Source organism: Gopherus evgoodei, chromosome 14 (genome assembly GCF_007399415.2).
Source record: "Gopherus evgoodei ecotype Sinaloan lineage chromosome 14, rGopEvg1_v1.p, whole genome shotgun sequence".
NCBI classification, from domain to species: domain Eukaryota; kingdom Metazoa; phylum Chordata; order Testudines; family Testudinidae; genus Gopherus; species Gopherus evgoodei.
In genome coordinates this window covers 33,181,754-33,198,058 of record NC_044335.1, presented here as the reverse complement: position 1 = coordinate 33,198,058, position 16,305 = coordinate 33,181,754, and the positions used below count along the sequence as shown (strand labels likewise).

The 16,305-nt window shown below is 52.2% G+C and overlaps 1 protein-coding gene across 1 annotated transcript in view; it reads right to left on the bottom strand.

The window, feature by feature from the left end:
• LOC115635096 (arf-GAP with SH3 domain, ANK repeat and PH domain-containing protein 2-like) overlaps positions 1-16,305 on the bottom strand; it is a 103,432-nt gene that overhangs the window by 5,139 nt on the left and 81,988 nt on the right. The window contains exons 18-26 of the mRNA XM_030533380.1: positions 13,777-13,862; positions 11,976-12,091; positions 6,222-6,289; positions 4,932-5,039; positions 4,124-4,346; positions 3,337-3,513; positions 2,566-2,629; positions 1,593-1,648; positions 109-254 (exon numbers count right to left, since the gene is read on the bottom strand). Coding sequence (XP_030389240.1) covers positions 109-254; positions 1,593-1,648; positions 2,566-2,629; positions 3,337-3,513; positions 4,124-4,346; positions 4,932-5,039; positions 6,222-6,289; positions 11,976-12,091; positions 13,777-13,862 — 1,044 coding nt within the window. The remainder of the gene's footprint in view (positions 1-108; positions 255-1,592; positions 1,649-2,565; positions 2,630-3,336; positions 3,514-4,123; positions 4,347-4,931; positions 5,040-6,221; positions 6,290-11,975; positions 12,092-13,776; positions 13,863-16,305) is intronic.

The following is a 16,305-nucleotide window of genomic DNA, read 5'->3' as shown; positions in this document are numbered from 1 at the left end:
CAGAGGGGCAGTGCTGGAGTTAGAAGGGGGCACGTTTGCCAGCATTACAACCAAATACGGAAAGAAAAGGGGGGATCTGAGTGCGACATCCCAGACCAGACAACCTACCAGGCCGCACCTCCTTGGGATTGGGGGCGGCACGTCCTCTGCTGGGCCAGGGCCTCCACCTGGGTCTTGCGAGGGCCACGGCAGCCCGCGGCTTCTTCCTTTGCTGTGGCCGGCCTCACAGAATGTCTCCACTGTCCCCAGGGCAGCTAGGACACCAGCAGAACAGTTACCAACTCCCTCTCTTCACAGGCACTCAACACCACCCACAGGGCAGCACAGGATGCTCAGCACCACCCACAGGGCAGCACAAGGCGCTCAGCACCACTCGCAGGCAGCACAGGGCACTCAGCACCACCTGCAGGGCAGCACAGGGCACTCAGCACCACCTGCAGGGCAGCACAGGATGCTCAGCACAACCCGCAGGGCAGCACAGGGTGCTCAGCACCACTCGCAGGGCAACACAGGGCACTCAGCACCACCCACAAGGCAGCACAGGGTGCTCAGCACCACACTGTGCCAGCCAGGCCCTCTCTGGCAGCTGGCTGGTCAAAGGAGAGAGACAGGAGAACAGCTCAGCTGGGGCAAGATGGCAGAGGGCAGTGGGGCTGGGGTTAGACAGCAGAGAGCTGGGCGAGGGGTGGGATGGCAGAGGGCTGGGGAAGAGGTACAGTGGGCAGTGGAGGATGGCAGTGCTGGGCGAGGGAAGGGACGGCAGAGGGGCTGAGGGAGAGGTATGGTGGCAGACGCAGAGGGCAGTGGAGGGTGGCAGTGCTGGGCGAGGGAAGGGACGGCAGAGGGGCTGAGGGAGAGGTATGGTAGCGGACGCGGAGGGCAGTGGAGGGTGGCAGTGCTGGGCAAGGGAAGAGATGGCAGAGGGGCTAGGGGAGAGGTACGGTGGCAGAGGGGTGGGGCAGTGGAGGGTGGCAGTGCTAGGCAAGGGGAAGGATGGCAGAAGGGCTGGGGGAGAGGTACGGTGGCGGAGGGGTGGGGCAGTGGAGGTGGCAGTGCTGGGCGAGGGGTAGGATGGCAGAGGGGCTGGAGGAGAGATACTGTGGCAGAGGGGTGGGGCAGTGGAGGGTGGCAGTGCTGGGCGAGGGGTGGGATGGCAGAGGGGCTGGGGGAGAGGTACTGTGGCAGGGGGTGGAGCAGTGGAGGGTGGTAGTGCTGGGCAAGGGGTGGGATGGCAGAGGGGCTGGGGGAGAGGTACGGTGGTGGAGGGGTGGGGCAGTGGAGGATAGCAGTCCTGGGCAAGGGGAGGGATGGCAGAGGGGCTCAGGGAAAGGTACGGTGGCGGAGGGATGGGGCAGTGGAGGGTGCCAGTGCTGAGTAAGGGGAGGGTTGGTGAAGGGGCTGGGGGAGGGTGTTGGGGGAGGGGTGAGATGACAGAGGGTGTTGGAGGGGTTGGAGAGGGGGGGATGGTGGCGGGCTGCTGGGCTAGTTGGGCAGTGCCTCCAAAGTGAGGAGCACTAGGGCAGGGAGCTGGGCCCGATGCGGCAGGCTGCAGGTCGGTACTGATAGCCAAGCAGGGCTCACATCGTCCTTACCAGGCTGTGTCGTGTCCTTGGTGGTGAAGTGGCTGGTGCCCTGGCGGGATCCGGTGCTGAGGGAAGCCGCAGAGAAGGGCTGGTCACTCAGATAGGACGAGGATGGGTGGGGCCCCAGGTACCCTGTGCTCCTGAAGCCCATATCGTTGGGCAGCAGATCTCAGGTGGGCCCCAGGGCTCCGTGGGGTTCCCTTGCTGGCTGTTGACTGCCAGCCAGCCCCACTGCCAGCCCCATTGGCAGGCAGAGTCACAGAGGAGTATGACATTAGCTGGGTGATTGGCTTGGCCTGGGGTCTTTCTCCAGTGGTGGAGGCAGCCCTTCCAGGAGCTCTGCCACATCCAGCAAGCCACAAGGCACTCCAGAGAGCCAGCCATGCTGCAGCTTCCATGGAGGGCAGCCTGGGGCTCCTGCCATGGGGAATGGGATGGGAGGTGAGAGGGCAAAGCCTCGCCCACACCTCGCCATAGTGCCATGGCCACCACCCCTCCCGCGGGAAGGGGCCATCGCACAGGGCAGCTGGCCAGACACACCCATGCCAGGGCGCTGAGACATGGTATTTAGCAATAGAAGCACGTGGCACCCAGAGCCATCCCCAAGGCTCCCAGTCTTGGGACAGTGGCCCTGGGAGACAATGGCTGCAGACGTCAGCGTCTCCCTGTCCCCCCCCAGCCTGTTTCAGGACCTCGTGTTGGGGGCGAGGCACAAACAGGACACTCACACCCCCCGAACACTGACAAGCCCCCAGCCCCCCTCCAGAGAGCCCCAGGTTACCTTCCCCCACAGAGAAGCCTTCTGCCCAGGGAGCTCTCCCCTGTGATCCCCAGAGGCCCGGCATAGCTTGTCCCAGGTTCATGGGGCTTGTAGCCAAGTGACATGACTAGGCTCCAGCTCTCTCAACTTCATGTGAACTCAGGCTGAGGCTAAGGGGTGCCAGGGCCTTGCCCCTCAGTGAGCTCAGCCATGGGGAGTTACCTCAGTCTCCTGGGAGGGGCTTCTGCTGCAGAATGGCCTTTGGAAGGTGAGGAGGATCCAGAATCTGACCGGGAGAAGAGAAATGGCCAGAGCAATGGAGAAACAGGTGGTGTGTTGCCCGCGGGTGGTGCCTTCTCGGCAGCTGCTGACCCACTGTGGATGGGCAATGCGCACATCCAAGCCATGCCCCACCCCCACCTAGCACCAGAGACCCCATCCTGGGCACGGGGCAAATGTTCAGCTACTGCCGTAGCATCCCTAAGAGCTAAGCCGGGCAGGGGAACAGGCCTGGCCCAGAGCTGGGAGCGGTGTACTATGCCAGCCAGGACGCCCAGAGATTCCCAGGAGCAGATACTTTGCACTCGGATCACATGCGGCTCCGAGGTTCAGTACGTTCCCCCATGCCCCAGAGGCCTGGTCAAGGAGCCTCAGAGCCCCAGGGAAGGGAACAATCCGGGGTGAAGGGCTGGCGCAGAGTTAGTCCCTGGCAGCTGCACGGTTCAGTCCACTGCCATCTGGGGATCCTCTCCATCCCTGTGCTCTCTGGCCTTCGGAGTGTGTGTGTGTGAGTGTGTGCATCTCCCAGAATTCAACTGGAAGGGTCAGACCCTGCAATCCCAGGGAGCTGGACATGCCCGGCAGGCCAAGACTGACAGGAAAGGTGTCTACCTCGGGCAGGGATGGAGCGAAGGGCAACAGAGACAGAGTGAGTGTCCTCAGCTCCCCAAGCGTCTTCCCCACAGAGCCCCATCCTGCTGGCCAGTCTCTTACCTGGAGCTAGGCTGCTGTGGTTGGGCTGCGTGGGGCTGAGCAGCACCCAGGGCACAGGGTCTGATGAGGTTCGTTTGTGCTTGATGCTCAGAGGTAGCGACAGGATCCTCCTGACTGTAGGGTCCACAGCACTGGCCAGTTGGTTGGCAGGAGGAGCGGGCGGGGGCAGGTTGGGAGCTACACAAAATCAACAGCAAGTCTGGCAGTGAGAGGAGAGCAGAGGGAGAGGGAGGGGGACACAGGGCGGGACTACTTGACAGCTTTGGTGGACAGGGCCTCAGCTGGTGCACATCAGAGAAGCTACAAGGACATTAACATAGCAAGGCTGATTTACACCCGCTGAGAATCTGGCCTGCGGTGGACAAAAACTTAGAGGGGCTGATACTGAATTACATGGATAGCTACTAATGCTGCCCCTTGTACCTGGGGGGCTGCCCCGCCTCAGCCCCTGAGAGGTCACCACCCCGTATACATGCAGAATAACTGAAGACATTTCCTCACAGATATCTGCTGCAGGCAGATTGGTCTGGGCCTGGCTGCTTTGACAACACTTGCTCTAGGACTTGGCCCAGTGGTGGTCAGGCCCTGGGGTTGGGGCAGGGAGCTGCAGGGATGGGGCATTGTCAGTGGGGCCAACAGGACAATTAACTGCAAATTTTGCCTAGGATAAGAAGGAAGGGCATTGCTATTGTTTGAAATCTGTCCAGCTGGACTCCCCTGCTCTGGGGCTGGCCCTACCCCACAAACCCCACTGCTGCAGCAGGGCTACCATGAAGGAAAATCTCACCTCGGATTACACTGCGTGGTGGAAGAGGTGGCACACACAGAGCAGAGGCAGGGGCTGCTGGTATGTGGGAGTGAGAGTGTGCATAGATGTCATGCAATTTCCCCTGGGGGACTGGAATTGCACCCTTTGAAAGCCCTGCTGCATTTCCCCCTGGCTGGGAGGCAGTGGCAGGTGAATGGTAGCAGCTCTGAGGGCGGAGAATGCGTTCCTTCGGGGAGCCCAACTGAAAAGAAGAGACAGGCATGTTCTTTATGTGGAGCTGTGAACTGATGGAGACTTTTGGTCACTGCAACCTGGACTGGATTGAATCCAGCAAGCTTCAGCTGAAAAGCCTTCACTCTCAACTACCGAATTCCCTGAGCACATGATACATGCAAGTGTCATGCCAATTTCTAAGCAGACAGACGGACGGACGGACGGACGGACGAAAGAGTTCCACGCCCGGTAAATTACTGTAACAATAATAAGGCAGGTGATAAACAGCAAGCAGCATGGCTGCAGCAAATCCCATTCCAGCCCAGTTTCAGCTCCTGCGTTGATGGCACAACACGGAAGAGAAAACGGGTGCCGTATTTTTGCTCATCTTCAGTGAAGCATCCAATACAGTTTCACATGATAACCTTGAAGGGAAATGAGGCAGGATCAGAGGCAGCTGCAATAGGGGGACAGGCAAGATCTGCACATGCAGTCCCAGTTAATGACTCGGTGATGGGAAGAAGTGCTGAGTCAGGTCTGTGCTGCGTCCATACCAGTCAATACAGAACCTCGGCTTGTAGCTGGGGACAGCTGTAGTGTGCTGGGACCTCACCTTCTCATCCAGATCATCGTCGCTCTCATACATGTCATCCTGGCCCAGCCGCCACTCATATTCCACGTGAACACGCATGTTGAACTGATTGTTTTGAGCCTGCAGCAGCTGGAACACAGAGGAATCGGGCTCAGGTCAAACTCTCTCCTATACCCACCTACAGTGCTCTGCATCAAGGCTTAAAAGTGGAGTGGGCAGCCCAGGGTCACAGAGACAGGTCCTAGGGGAAGACACACCTCAGTCTGAAGCAGTGGTTTCCAACTGGTAAGCATGGTACCCAGGGTGTCCCACCTCTACCTAGGGACTTTCCTACAACCTTCCTCCTCTTTCCAGGACATTGCTGTTTGCATAGAAGCCCTAACACATGGCCCTGGGCAGCACAAAAGCAAGATTTCTGGGTGGTTTCTGGGCTCTGGGTGTGGGATCCTCCATATGCCAGCAGGAGATCATCCCACAGCAGACCGCGCTGACCCCAGCAGCTATAGCCACACAGACCTCTCAACCTGGCAAATCCAGACCATGTCCCATCAGTTCTGACTCTGATTTTGTTAGCTGGGAGAAGAAACACCTCTCTAACCCCAAAGCCTGCACTACCACTAGAAATGTCTCTAAACTGGCTGTCCCATCCCCCAAGTGGGGTCTGATCGAATCCCATTCTCTGTCAGCAACAGCAGACCAGGCATCCGCCTGAGGTCACTTTATGTCCTGCTCTGCATCCCTCATGAGTACCAGCAGAGCCCTAGCAACTCAGAGAAGGCCTTGCATCAGGGCACCAGCTGTCAGCCAGGATCAGCAGAAGCAGCATGCACTGCCTGCAGCACTCCTAGGCCATCCTGGATGAGCTGGGGGAGGGACAACTCCCATCTCTCCCCCCACCCCTAAGCCCAGAACCCCCTACCAATCAGGCAAAGTTCAGGCCAGATTCCAGACCAAGAAGAGATCAACCTCACAGAATTCAGCCAAGTCATCACATGGAGCCCGGTGCAGCCTGGGCCAGAAGCTTAGATGTCTTGTTGGCACTGTGCAACTATGGGCTGTAAAGCCGAGTGCTATGGACCTCGACTAAACAAGAGGCAAGACCTTAGAAGGGAGCTCTTTGCCCAGCACACGGCTAGATCTATGTTGGAGGGAGTGCAATGTGAGCTTGGGGAAGCACCATGCAGAAGCAGTGTGTGGGGCTGCTACCTTCCCCTTCTAATGAGGTCCAATCCCTGGCTTGCTACTGAGCATCCCACCTGCTGTGTGGAGCTCACGCCCCAAGGGTGGAGACTGTAAGGTGCCATTTCTTACCAGTTCTTCACACAAGGAGTGTCTCATGCGCCTGGCCACATCCAGGGCTGTCTCTTCAGCTTCATTGGCTGTGGGGGAAAAGCAGCTGTCATGATCCCTGTGAGCGTGAAGGCAGCGACTCTCCATGGGGCTGCCCTGGGAGTTCCATGTTAACCCCCATCTCCTCTAGCTCTTGCTCTGAGTGAGTGAGTTGTTTGGGTGCTTCCATATGGGATGCAGGATTTCAGAGCTCCTGGTGCGGTGCAGGCACAGGGGAGTTTAACATTTGGCTGCCAAGCCTTGGGAGTTTTGGCTTCCCTCAGGTCAGGACACACTTTTAGCCCCCTGATTGGCCCCTGCAGAATTTGCTCTGCACGTGAGCACAGATGTGTGTACAGCCAGGGACTGCAAAGAGGAGAGAACAACCACATAGCCCTTGCTACTAAATGGTTTCTGGGCAGCCTTTAAAGGTAAATGTGTGACATCACTGACAAATGCGTGACAAAGATACAGACACTAATTAGTTCTCGTGATTTTACTGCCACCCCGAACTTTAAAGTGGAATTCTTTCTAAATCTCAAAGGTCAAACATAGGTACATTTTTCATACTCTCATGCACAGCAGACTATTAGCTCTTTGGTCAGGGTTCAAAAACAGCCGGCATATGCCCATACACCATACCAGTACTGCTCCACGCCTGCTCTTTTGTTCCCCGGAATCTCAGCCCTCATTCTTTAAGAAAGGAAGCCTCTAGCTGTTCTGTGTGTAGAAAACCTCAAAAGTGTGTGCACAGTATCACTTGTGCAGACATGTCTGCCTGAGTCTGGAATGGCAGCTCTGAAAGGTGTGCCCTGCCTCATTCGTCTCAGGGAGGTGATTGCTCAGAAGCCTAGGGATGAACATTCAGGTGTCACCATGGGAAGCTATCCCCCCCCATACCCCCGGAAAAGAGGAAAGGGAGGGGCACACACCTGCCATTTACTGAGTAACGGCTCATGTTGGTGCTGAAGGTGGGTGGCACTGGACAGATGCCACAATTCATTTCTTCCCCTAGTCTAAAAGACGCTGAGCCCAGCAGAGCCCAAAGGCTTGTTCAGGCCCTGCCAAGGCAGAACCAAGCTCAAGGAGCCCAGCTGGCACATGATCATATTCTGAACATTGACATAATCTACTGTGTCTCATGTCTCATGTTGGCAAGGCACCGGGGTGGAGCTTATTTTGTGGGCAGATTCCACCACCTCCCTAGATAACCCATTCCAGTGTTTCACCACCCTCCTAGTGAAATAGTTTTTCCTAATATCCAACCTAGACCTCCCCCACTGCAACTTGAGACCATTGCTCCTTGTTCTGTCATCTGCCACCACTGAGAACAGCCGAGATCCATCCTCTTTGGACGTAGCTGAAAGCTGCTATCAAATCCTCCCTCACTCTTCTCTTCTGCAGAAAAAATAACCCCAGTTCCCAGAGCCTCTCCTCATAAATCATGTGCCTGAGGCCTCTAATCATTTTCGTTGCTTTCCGCTGGACTCTCTCCAATTTGTCCACATCCTTTCTGTAGTGGGGGCAAATATTCCACTGGACGCAATACTCCAGATGTGGCCTCACCAGTGCTGAATAGAAGGGAATAATCACCTCCCTCAATCTGCTGGCAATGCTCCTACTAATGCAGCCCAATATGGCACTAGCTTTTTTGGCAATAAGGGCACACTGGTGACTCATATCCAGCCTCTCGTCCACTGTAATCCCCAGGTCCTTTTCTGCAGAACTGCTGCTTAGCCAGTCGGTTCCCAGCCTGTAGTACTGCATGGGATTCTTCTGTCCTAAGTGCAGGACTCTGCACTTGTCCTTGTTGAACTTCATCAGATTTCTTTTGGTCCAATCCTCCAATTTGTTTAGGTCACTCTTGACCCTATCCCTACCCTCCAGCGTATCTACCTTTCTGCCCAGCTTAGTGTCACCCGTGAACTTGCTGAGGGTGCAATTTATCTCATCATCCAGATCATTAATGAAGATGTTGAACAAATGTCCTGGGGTGGATCCTCAGCTGGGGTAAACTCTCATAGCTCTCTCCAAGTCAATGGTCCCCTTCATTAAGAGCACTAGAGCCACCATTGGAGGCAGCAGGCCGAGCTGAGAGGTTGTAGGGAGGGAACTACTGGTGGGGCCCTGGAGGGGGCTGGAAAGAGACAGAAAGAGGAGGCTCTGATGTGCAGCCCAGGGTCTCTTATGGAGGGGAGCCCTGCTCTGGAAGACTTTATATAGGTCCAGTGCATGGGGCTCCCCTTCTACAGACCTCAGTGGAGAGAGGAGAGTGTATGGCGGTGCAGCAGGAGCCAAAGGGAGGAGCTGACTGAGGGCTGCAGGACTGGACATGAGGAGCTGGCGCTGCCTGAGGTTTAGAGCTTGCAAACAGGGCTGGCCAGAGGACCTGAGGTGTTTCTGGTCCATGGAACAGGCCTGAATTTGGGGCTAGTGAGCACAGCTGCAGCTAGAAAGCAAAGACTGATTGACTGGGAGTTGGAAGAGGACAGTGAGATCTGGCTGAGGATGACTGGCTGGTGATTGGCTGAGGGGCTGGGAGCTGGCCTAGTGGCTGGGAGCTGGCCTAGTGGAAGAGCTATGAACCATGGAGATGGTTAAACAACCAAAGCTGCTCTGAGGAAACCCCTGCACATCTGGCCAAGAAAGCATTAACTAATATTACACTGATATGCACAGAGCTCTCCAGGAAGAAGTCTGGCCTTGGATTCCAGCTGAGACTTACCACAACAGGAATTCCAACCCAAAGACTTTGTCAATTTGCAGTTAAAGTAGCACATGATAGTCCAGAGAAGAGACCACATTGGACTCATAAAAGCAACCCCACTCAACATAAACAGGTATGGATAGAAATTGATACCTAAACAATTTAGACATCAGCAACAACTTTCTCAACGCCTAGCACCCAAACAACTTTAACTGTGCCGCCAGGAGAAAGTGCACTTCATGAATGACATGATCCATCACAGAGCTTTCTCTCAGAACTGCACCTAAAAGCATGGATACATTACTCTTATTATAGAAAGCTTGTGTCACCATTTCAGGGTAACTGCACCTTTGACCCACTCCATGGTCTGCTCAAGGGCACCCCTTTAGATCTCAGGCCTCCAGCCATCTCCCCTCTCCCTTTAGACTGGGGGTTTAAAGGCTGCAGTCCCCGTGCAACTCACGGTGATTATTCCAGTAGATCTGACCTTGCTCTGCACCTGCGTTTTACTTTGATCCTCCAAAGTCCATGAGTTACCTGGTACCAGACAGATTTCACAGAGCACAGAACATTGATTTTAAGAGAAAAGTATTACAGCGGAAATATATCATACAACAAAGAAAGGTCTAAACACATGTTAGCTTATCAGAGGTTGCCTATCATCCACATGGGGGATCTGGTAGGTCATAGTCCTTCAAGCCTTTGGGTAAGGTTTGCCCCTTTGGTCAAAGGATCATGTCAATTTGTTGGATCAAAAGCAGGACCTCCTCAGCCAATTCAGGCTGGGCCTTTACAAGCTCTTCTTTGTCTTCTGTGCCTCTTGAATGGTCTGAATTAGTCTGTGCAATTTCCCCTGGGGGTGGTACTTCTCCGAAATTGTCTACCTGTCCCAGGTCTGCAGTAATAAATCTCACTGATTGTAGCTCCTGGAGCGATTGGAGCTCTCCACCAGCCAGCACACACTGCCTGGCTTACAGCGATTGAGATAACATTTATAAAATCCCAAGGCTAGTCTAAGATATGCCTCTGATTGACCCCTTGTCATCAATCAGGCTTTTTGTAAAGCTAAAATCCAATCCACCAAACTAAAGGCACTTTAGGGATCCCTGAATTCATATGTGTAACAGAGTCCTTGGTGGTTCCTCCCTCGGGGGGCGGGGGGAGGGCAGGAACTTGACAATGCCCAGTTATCTGCACTGGGGGGTCTCAGTCCAGCCCCACTTCCTTACTATTTGAGGGTGGGGAGCTCTGCCCTTTGTGGGCCCTTTTAAGTCTCTCCAGAGGGGGGGTATCAAAAATGAAAGTCACAAACCCCAACGCATTCAGAGATACTCCCTCCCACTGGTGCAGCAAAAGGGGAGGGGCAGCAAGTCTACAGTGCATCAAGGTGCTGGTTTGGGGGAAATTGCTGCTCTGGCCGGGCCTCTGGGTCAGGCTCAGCCTGTCCTTCTTACTCTGGGAGTCTGTTGTTCAGGGTGAAGGTCTCCTGACTAGGAGTCACTCCTGCAGCCTGCAGCTTAGGGCAATCCTGCTCCTCTCTCACCCTGCCGACTGCAGTGTCCTCCCTTTAAAAGGCCTCCTCCCTATCACACATGATTCACAGGGCCAAAGGGGTGGGCTAGCCCTTCCTTGTCTGCATGGGGTCTATACACCCTGTCACAATATGCATCTAAAGCAGTGGGTCTCAAACTTTTTTACTGGTGACCTCTTTCACATCGCAAGCCTCTGAGTGCGACCCCTCTAATAAATTAAACACAAGTTTTAATATATTTAACACCATTATAAATGCTAGAGGCAAGCAGGGTTTGGGGTGGAGGTTGACAGCTTGGGACCCCTCATGTAATAACCTTGCAACCCCCTGAGGGGTCTCAACCCCCAGTTTGAGAACCTCTGATCTAAAGTTTGTTAGGGCCCATCGGCACAGCATGCAAACCCATCCAAAAAGTGATTTTTTCCTACTACTAATACCATGCACCCCAATTAAATACATATAGTTAGAGACAAAGCTACTGTATGAACTAACCAGAACTGCTACACCAGCTGAGAAAGATCCACATTCATTATATTAACACAGGAACTGTGCACATCATCACAAATCAGACACAGAATTACACACTAGAGGAAGGACACATATAAGATTAAGTAACAGGAGCACAAGGGACCAAAGAGGCTCCCAATAAAGTAAAAGCAAAGACTGCTGTTGTCTCTAGCAGAGGTCAAGTCAGGGCCTAACATATTAACACAAATGCAGGGGCAGAGTTAAGGTTGTTTGGGCATTGGTCATTGAGCATTTTTCTCTTTAACGGTAAGTGTGTGTGTGTGCACATGCTCAAGTATAAGTTGTTGTCCAAACTGCTAATGTCTGAGGGGTTTAAGATGGGTTTATTGTAAGATGGCTCTTGACTTGCACTTAACCTTAACAGGAACAAGGTTTTTGTTTTGGGATTCTCTACACCTGCTTAATAGACATTAGTGACACCTCAAACATGTTCAGAGCTGCTTCAAAACCACTGGTCAATAAGATACAAATAACTCCAAGCCAATGGATCAGCGATATCTGCCTTCCTGTGGCCTGGAATAGTCACTCCTGTATAAAACTCGTGGTTGTCACATTCACAGTCACAGCCTCTTCTGTCCAGGTATCTCCTGAAGGAATCAGGATTCTTACAGCCCACTGAGTCGTCAAGGATCAGCACCTGACTTCTCTAACCAGCGCTAAGCCATAATCCCTGTTACACACCATGTACTGCCGACCCTGTCAGGGGCACCTCTGCACTGCTCCTGAGACACACTGCCCTGTGGATTTACAATGCTACACATTCTGTGTATAAAAGCCACTTGGTTCTTCATGTTTCTTCTATTGCATTTGGCCTAGTACCTGGAGCAAAGGGCTCCTATTCTGTTCCCAGTAAGACATGCAAGGTGCAGAGAGCAGACACAGGCCCTGCGAGTGAGGCAGTAAAAAATAAGTAACTCAACCCTAACACCTTCTTCCCTGTTTGGAGAACAGAGCCCATGCAATCACTTACTGATGGCGATGCTGGCTTTGGCTCTCACAAAGAGCTTGAGGCACTCGGGTTTATTGTGGAGGCAGCAGTAATGAAGCGGCGTGTTTCCCTTCACTGTCTGCTTCACAAGGCTCCCACTGGGGCAAAGGACAGTCAGTGTCAGTATGCTTGAGAAAGAGCAGTTCTCATCTATAACAATAACTGTGTGACATTCAACCCCCACTCCTTCTCCCTGGCTCACAGGAATGTAGATCAGAACGGACACTGCGCAGCATTCGGGTTTTTAGCCAAGGCATGTGAATGCAGGGCTGCCAAACGACTGGCAGATTGTGCAGCTCTGGTGCATTGGTCAGCCCTGCCACCCCTGCTGACAGCTCACCTGGAACCTCACACATTTGACTGAGGTAGCAACTGCAGTTCATCCTATGACCACAAGAGGCTGTTGTGGCACATGGCTTCGGGCAGGAAGAGAGCTTGTTGTAGGGGTGGGGATGTGACACAGGCTGAATGGAAGGGACTGACTGGGACCCAGATTAAACCAGGGTCTGAAAAGGGTCAGGGAAGGCTGTCTCATCCCAAGCTGCCAGATGCTGCCTCCAGTCATAAATCACACAGCATTTATTAAAATAATTAGGATTGTATGCAAATTATGTTAGCATATGCAACTCTTCTCATTGAATACTCTAGCCTTGGAATTTCCCCAATCTTGGCAGCTGTGTGCATGTTCCCCAGCAATGGGCAGTGCTGTGTGGTTGGTACAATACCCACTCTACTGCAGCAGCAGCCGAACTCAGAACACAATCCTGCACTTGCGAAGCAGATCACACAGGACAGCACATCCATGAAGACACAGCTATGCATCACTGAGTGATGCCAGCATGGAATTTTGCATGGAATGAGCACACAGTTTTATCAGCTTTCAAGTTTTACAACCATATATGGTTGCGGGGGAAGTGGGGGTTAGAGATAAAGAGAAGAGTTCACAGTACAGGTGGTAATGCAGAAGATAAGGGTTTAGAAGGATCATCTAAGAGGAAGGATAGTTTTGTATGGGCTAGAACCCAGGAGAGCTGAATTCCATTCCCAGCTCCAACAGACTTCTTTTGTGACCTTGCACAAGTCACTTCCTCCCTTTGAGTCTTCGTTCCCCCTTCTGTAAACCGGAGATGATAACGGAGCCTGAGCTCACAAGGGTGCTGGGAAGATAAATCCATAAACACTTGGGAGGTACCCAAACACCATGGGGCAGCCCTTAGGGAGACAGACTTTAACACTGGTTCCACCCCAATTAATGGTGCACTCGGCTTGAATGCAGAAGGAACATAAATGTCCCTCCTCTTGTTCAGGAAGAACCAGACTCACTCAGAAAACCAAGAGCCAGCCCTTGGGAAGCCCATCTTCGAACCTTCCTGGCCCAGAGTAGTGGCTAATGGGATATGGAGCCTGTCACCAGTGGACTGCAATCAGGGTGGGCATGCCCACTGGAGAGCTGTTCAGTGGTGAGGTGGGAGGAGGGGCATGGGCTGAACCATCCAGGGGGACACGTGTCCATCCCCATTGGCACTCATTGCTCCCCTCAGCAGAGAATCCAGGGAAGGGCTATGGCCATGAATTCCCCTCTAACCCTAAAGATAGTTTCTCCAAGTCAAAACTGAGGCACTTCCACAGAGAAATGACCTGATGCTGCCCCCCTGGTGGTACTTCAGGGGATATCCAGAGGCACTTGGTCTCCAAGACTATCCAGCACTAACTCCGCTGATGACCTTCTGTGTCTTATCCTGAGCAGACAGTCCTACCCCTGCAAGCGCTGCAGTCAGCTTACCTGTTCTGCACCAGAAAATCTACAATGTGTAGAGAGGTTCGGTCAGCTAACAGCACTGCCAGGTGGAGAACAGTTTCCCCGGGTTCCTGTAAATGGGACACAAACAGCAAGTGACCGGATGCATCTGACTTTCTCAGTTTCTCCATGCAAAACAAGCATGTTCTACCCCTCCTTAACTTCCAGGACTTGAAGAATTGCCACCACGGATCAGGGATGGGGCTTGTCTAGCCCCATACCCTATCTCTGACTGTGGCCAGTACCAGCTGCTTCCGAGAAAGGCACAAGAAACCCCAGAGTGGACAAGTTTGGAACAATCCATCCATAGGGGAAGTGTCTTCCTCACACCCATCAGTTAGAGGCTTGTTCACGCCCTGAAGCGGGGCAGGGGAGGGTTCATATCCTGACTCTTTATGTAATATAACCGCAGATGAAGTCATCAGTAATTAAGAGCAGCAGTACTGCAGTAGTGCTTAGATCAGGGCCCCATTGTGCAATCACCAAATGGTAAGAGACAATGGTGACATAGTTTCCTTACTAGGACACAGACCTGGAAGGGACCTCCTGGGACACTGGGTCCATCCCGACTATCACCGGCAGCCCTGTCAAATTATCATAATTACAATAATAGTAGTGCAGAAACCCACCCCCTGGCACTGGCCCCTGCTCCAGCTGTGATGCAGCAGCACACAATACTGTCCTGGGGAGGGGACGGCCAATGGGAGAGCAGCTCTGAATCCACCCAAAGGGGCAGCTGGGAAAAGCTGTTAGAGAAGGAGAAGAATAGAGATGCTGAGCTAGTGGGTGAACCGGAGCCCAGGGGAGGTGATACAATAAAAGAAGAACAGGAGAATAAAAGCAGAGGACTGGGATGTGAGAAGGAGGAAAGAAGAAAAATAAAAAGTGTCAGGTCAGGAGAAGCAGAAAAATAAACAGACTTGGTAGGCATGAGCAGCACTAATAGAGAAGGGAAGTAGACTGACCCAAAACAGAGCACCAAGGGAAAAACTGGAAGGAAATAGAACTGGTGAGAAAGGGACTTGATCAGAAAGCTGTTTTAGATGAAAGCAGATCCTGAAAATGGTAAATGAGAAGGCCGCCCACAAGGGACCTGAAGCACGTGAGCAGAGAGAGTGACTGTGACCATCTAGTGACAGGATACAGTTCAAAGGGGCCTAATGCACAAATGAGGGCCCACTAGGTGAAGAAACCCCATTTGTAGATAAATTCTGTGAAAAGAGATACAGCCACAGGGACAGCAAATCTAAGGAGCCCTTCAAGCCAAAGAGAAGCAAAGAACAGGCCAGCAAGAGTGGAGCTTGACTTGCAGCCACGGAGAAGAAAAGTTGACTCTTCTGTGAAGTGGCACAGTCTATTGTTAAGGAATCTCTTTGTTCTTCTTAATAACAATCCGTTTGGTACTAACTGCCCAGCATGTACAAGCCCCAGAGGTTAACAAGTTGGTAACCTATAGTTTAGTACTATGAACAGTAGCTCTTTGGCAATGTTCTACAAGATTTAAGCTCCTGGTACAATTTTGGAGTTTCCCCTTATAAAGTTCTAAAAATTTCAAATGATCCATTTGTCTTGGTTTGCCTTTGCCTCTCCTCCCAGTTTGCCTTGCCTGCCTGGCCAGGTCACCACACTATAATCATACAGTATTAGTGGGGCACCCAGAGGCCACAATTAGAATTAGGATCTCATTGTTTCACAGACACCTGAACTAAAGCAACTGGCCCCTCTTCACTCATTTGTACTGACATGTACAAAACATTGCGATGTATCAGCAAGGTGTGATTTTCCTTTGCAGAAGCCACTCTGGTTTCTCCCTTATATCCAGGTCCTTGTGGTTGTGTATAATTCTAATGATTACTTTAGTGAATTTTCCTAGTGCTGAAGACTCAGTGATCTGTAATTCCCCACATCAACCCGAGCATTGTTTTTACACTTGATACCCACTAGCTGACCAGGTACTGTAGCTGATTTTAACAAGTGACTACATATTTTATAAGCAGCTCAGCTATTTTATTTCTCAATAATAAACAATACCTATCCTGCATATTGCACTTTTCAACTGGATAGCTCAAGGAGCTTTACAGTAAATACCCCATTTTTCAGATGAAGAAACTGAGGCACAGACTTGTCTAAGATTACACTTAAGGTCAACAGCAGAACTGCCCTACTCTCCTGAGTTCAGATCCAGTGCCCTATCCAAAGGGATCACAATACCTCCCATTGGATTCCTTTTAGATGTGTGCCATCTGATCCTGGAGACTCAATCTTTCAATGATCAGTTTGTTCTAATACTTCCTATATTGACACCACAATTTCTTGCAGTGCCTCATCTTTATTACAAAAATCACTTCCTTACCCTCCTTAATTGTTCCCTTTATCCTGCAGCAGGCCAACAGACTCCCGAGTTCTCTCACAGGACAGCTGCCCTGCTTTCGATATACTTCAAACATGGCTTGTGATTTGTTTTTATGCCGTTAGCTATTTGCTCTTTGGATTCCCTCTATGCCTCCTGATCTC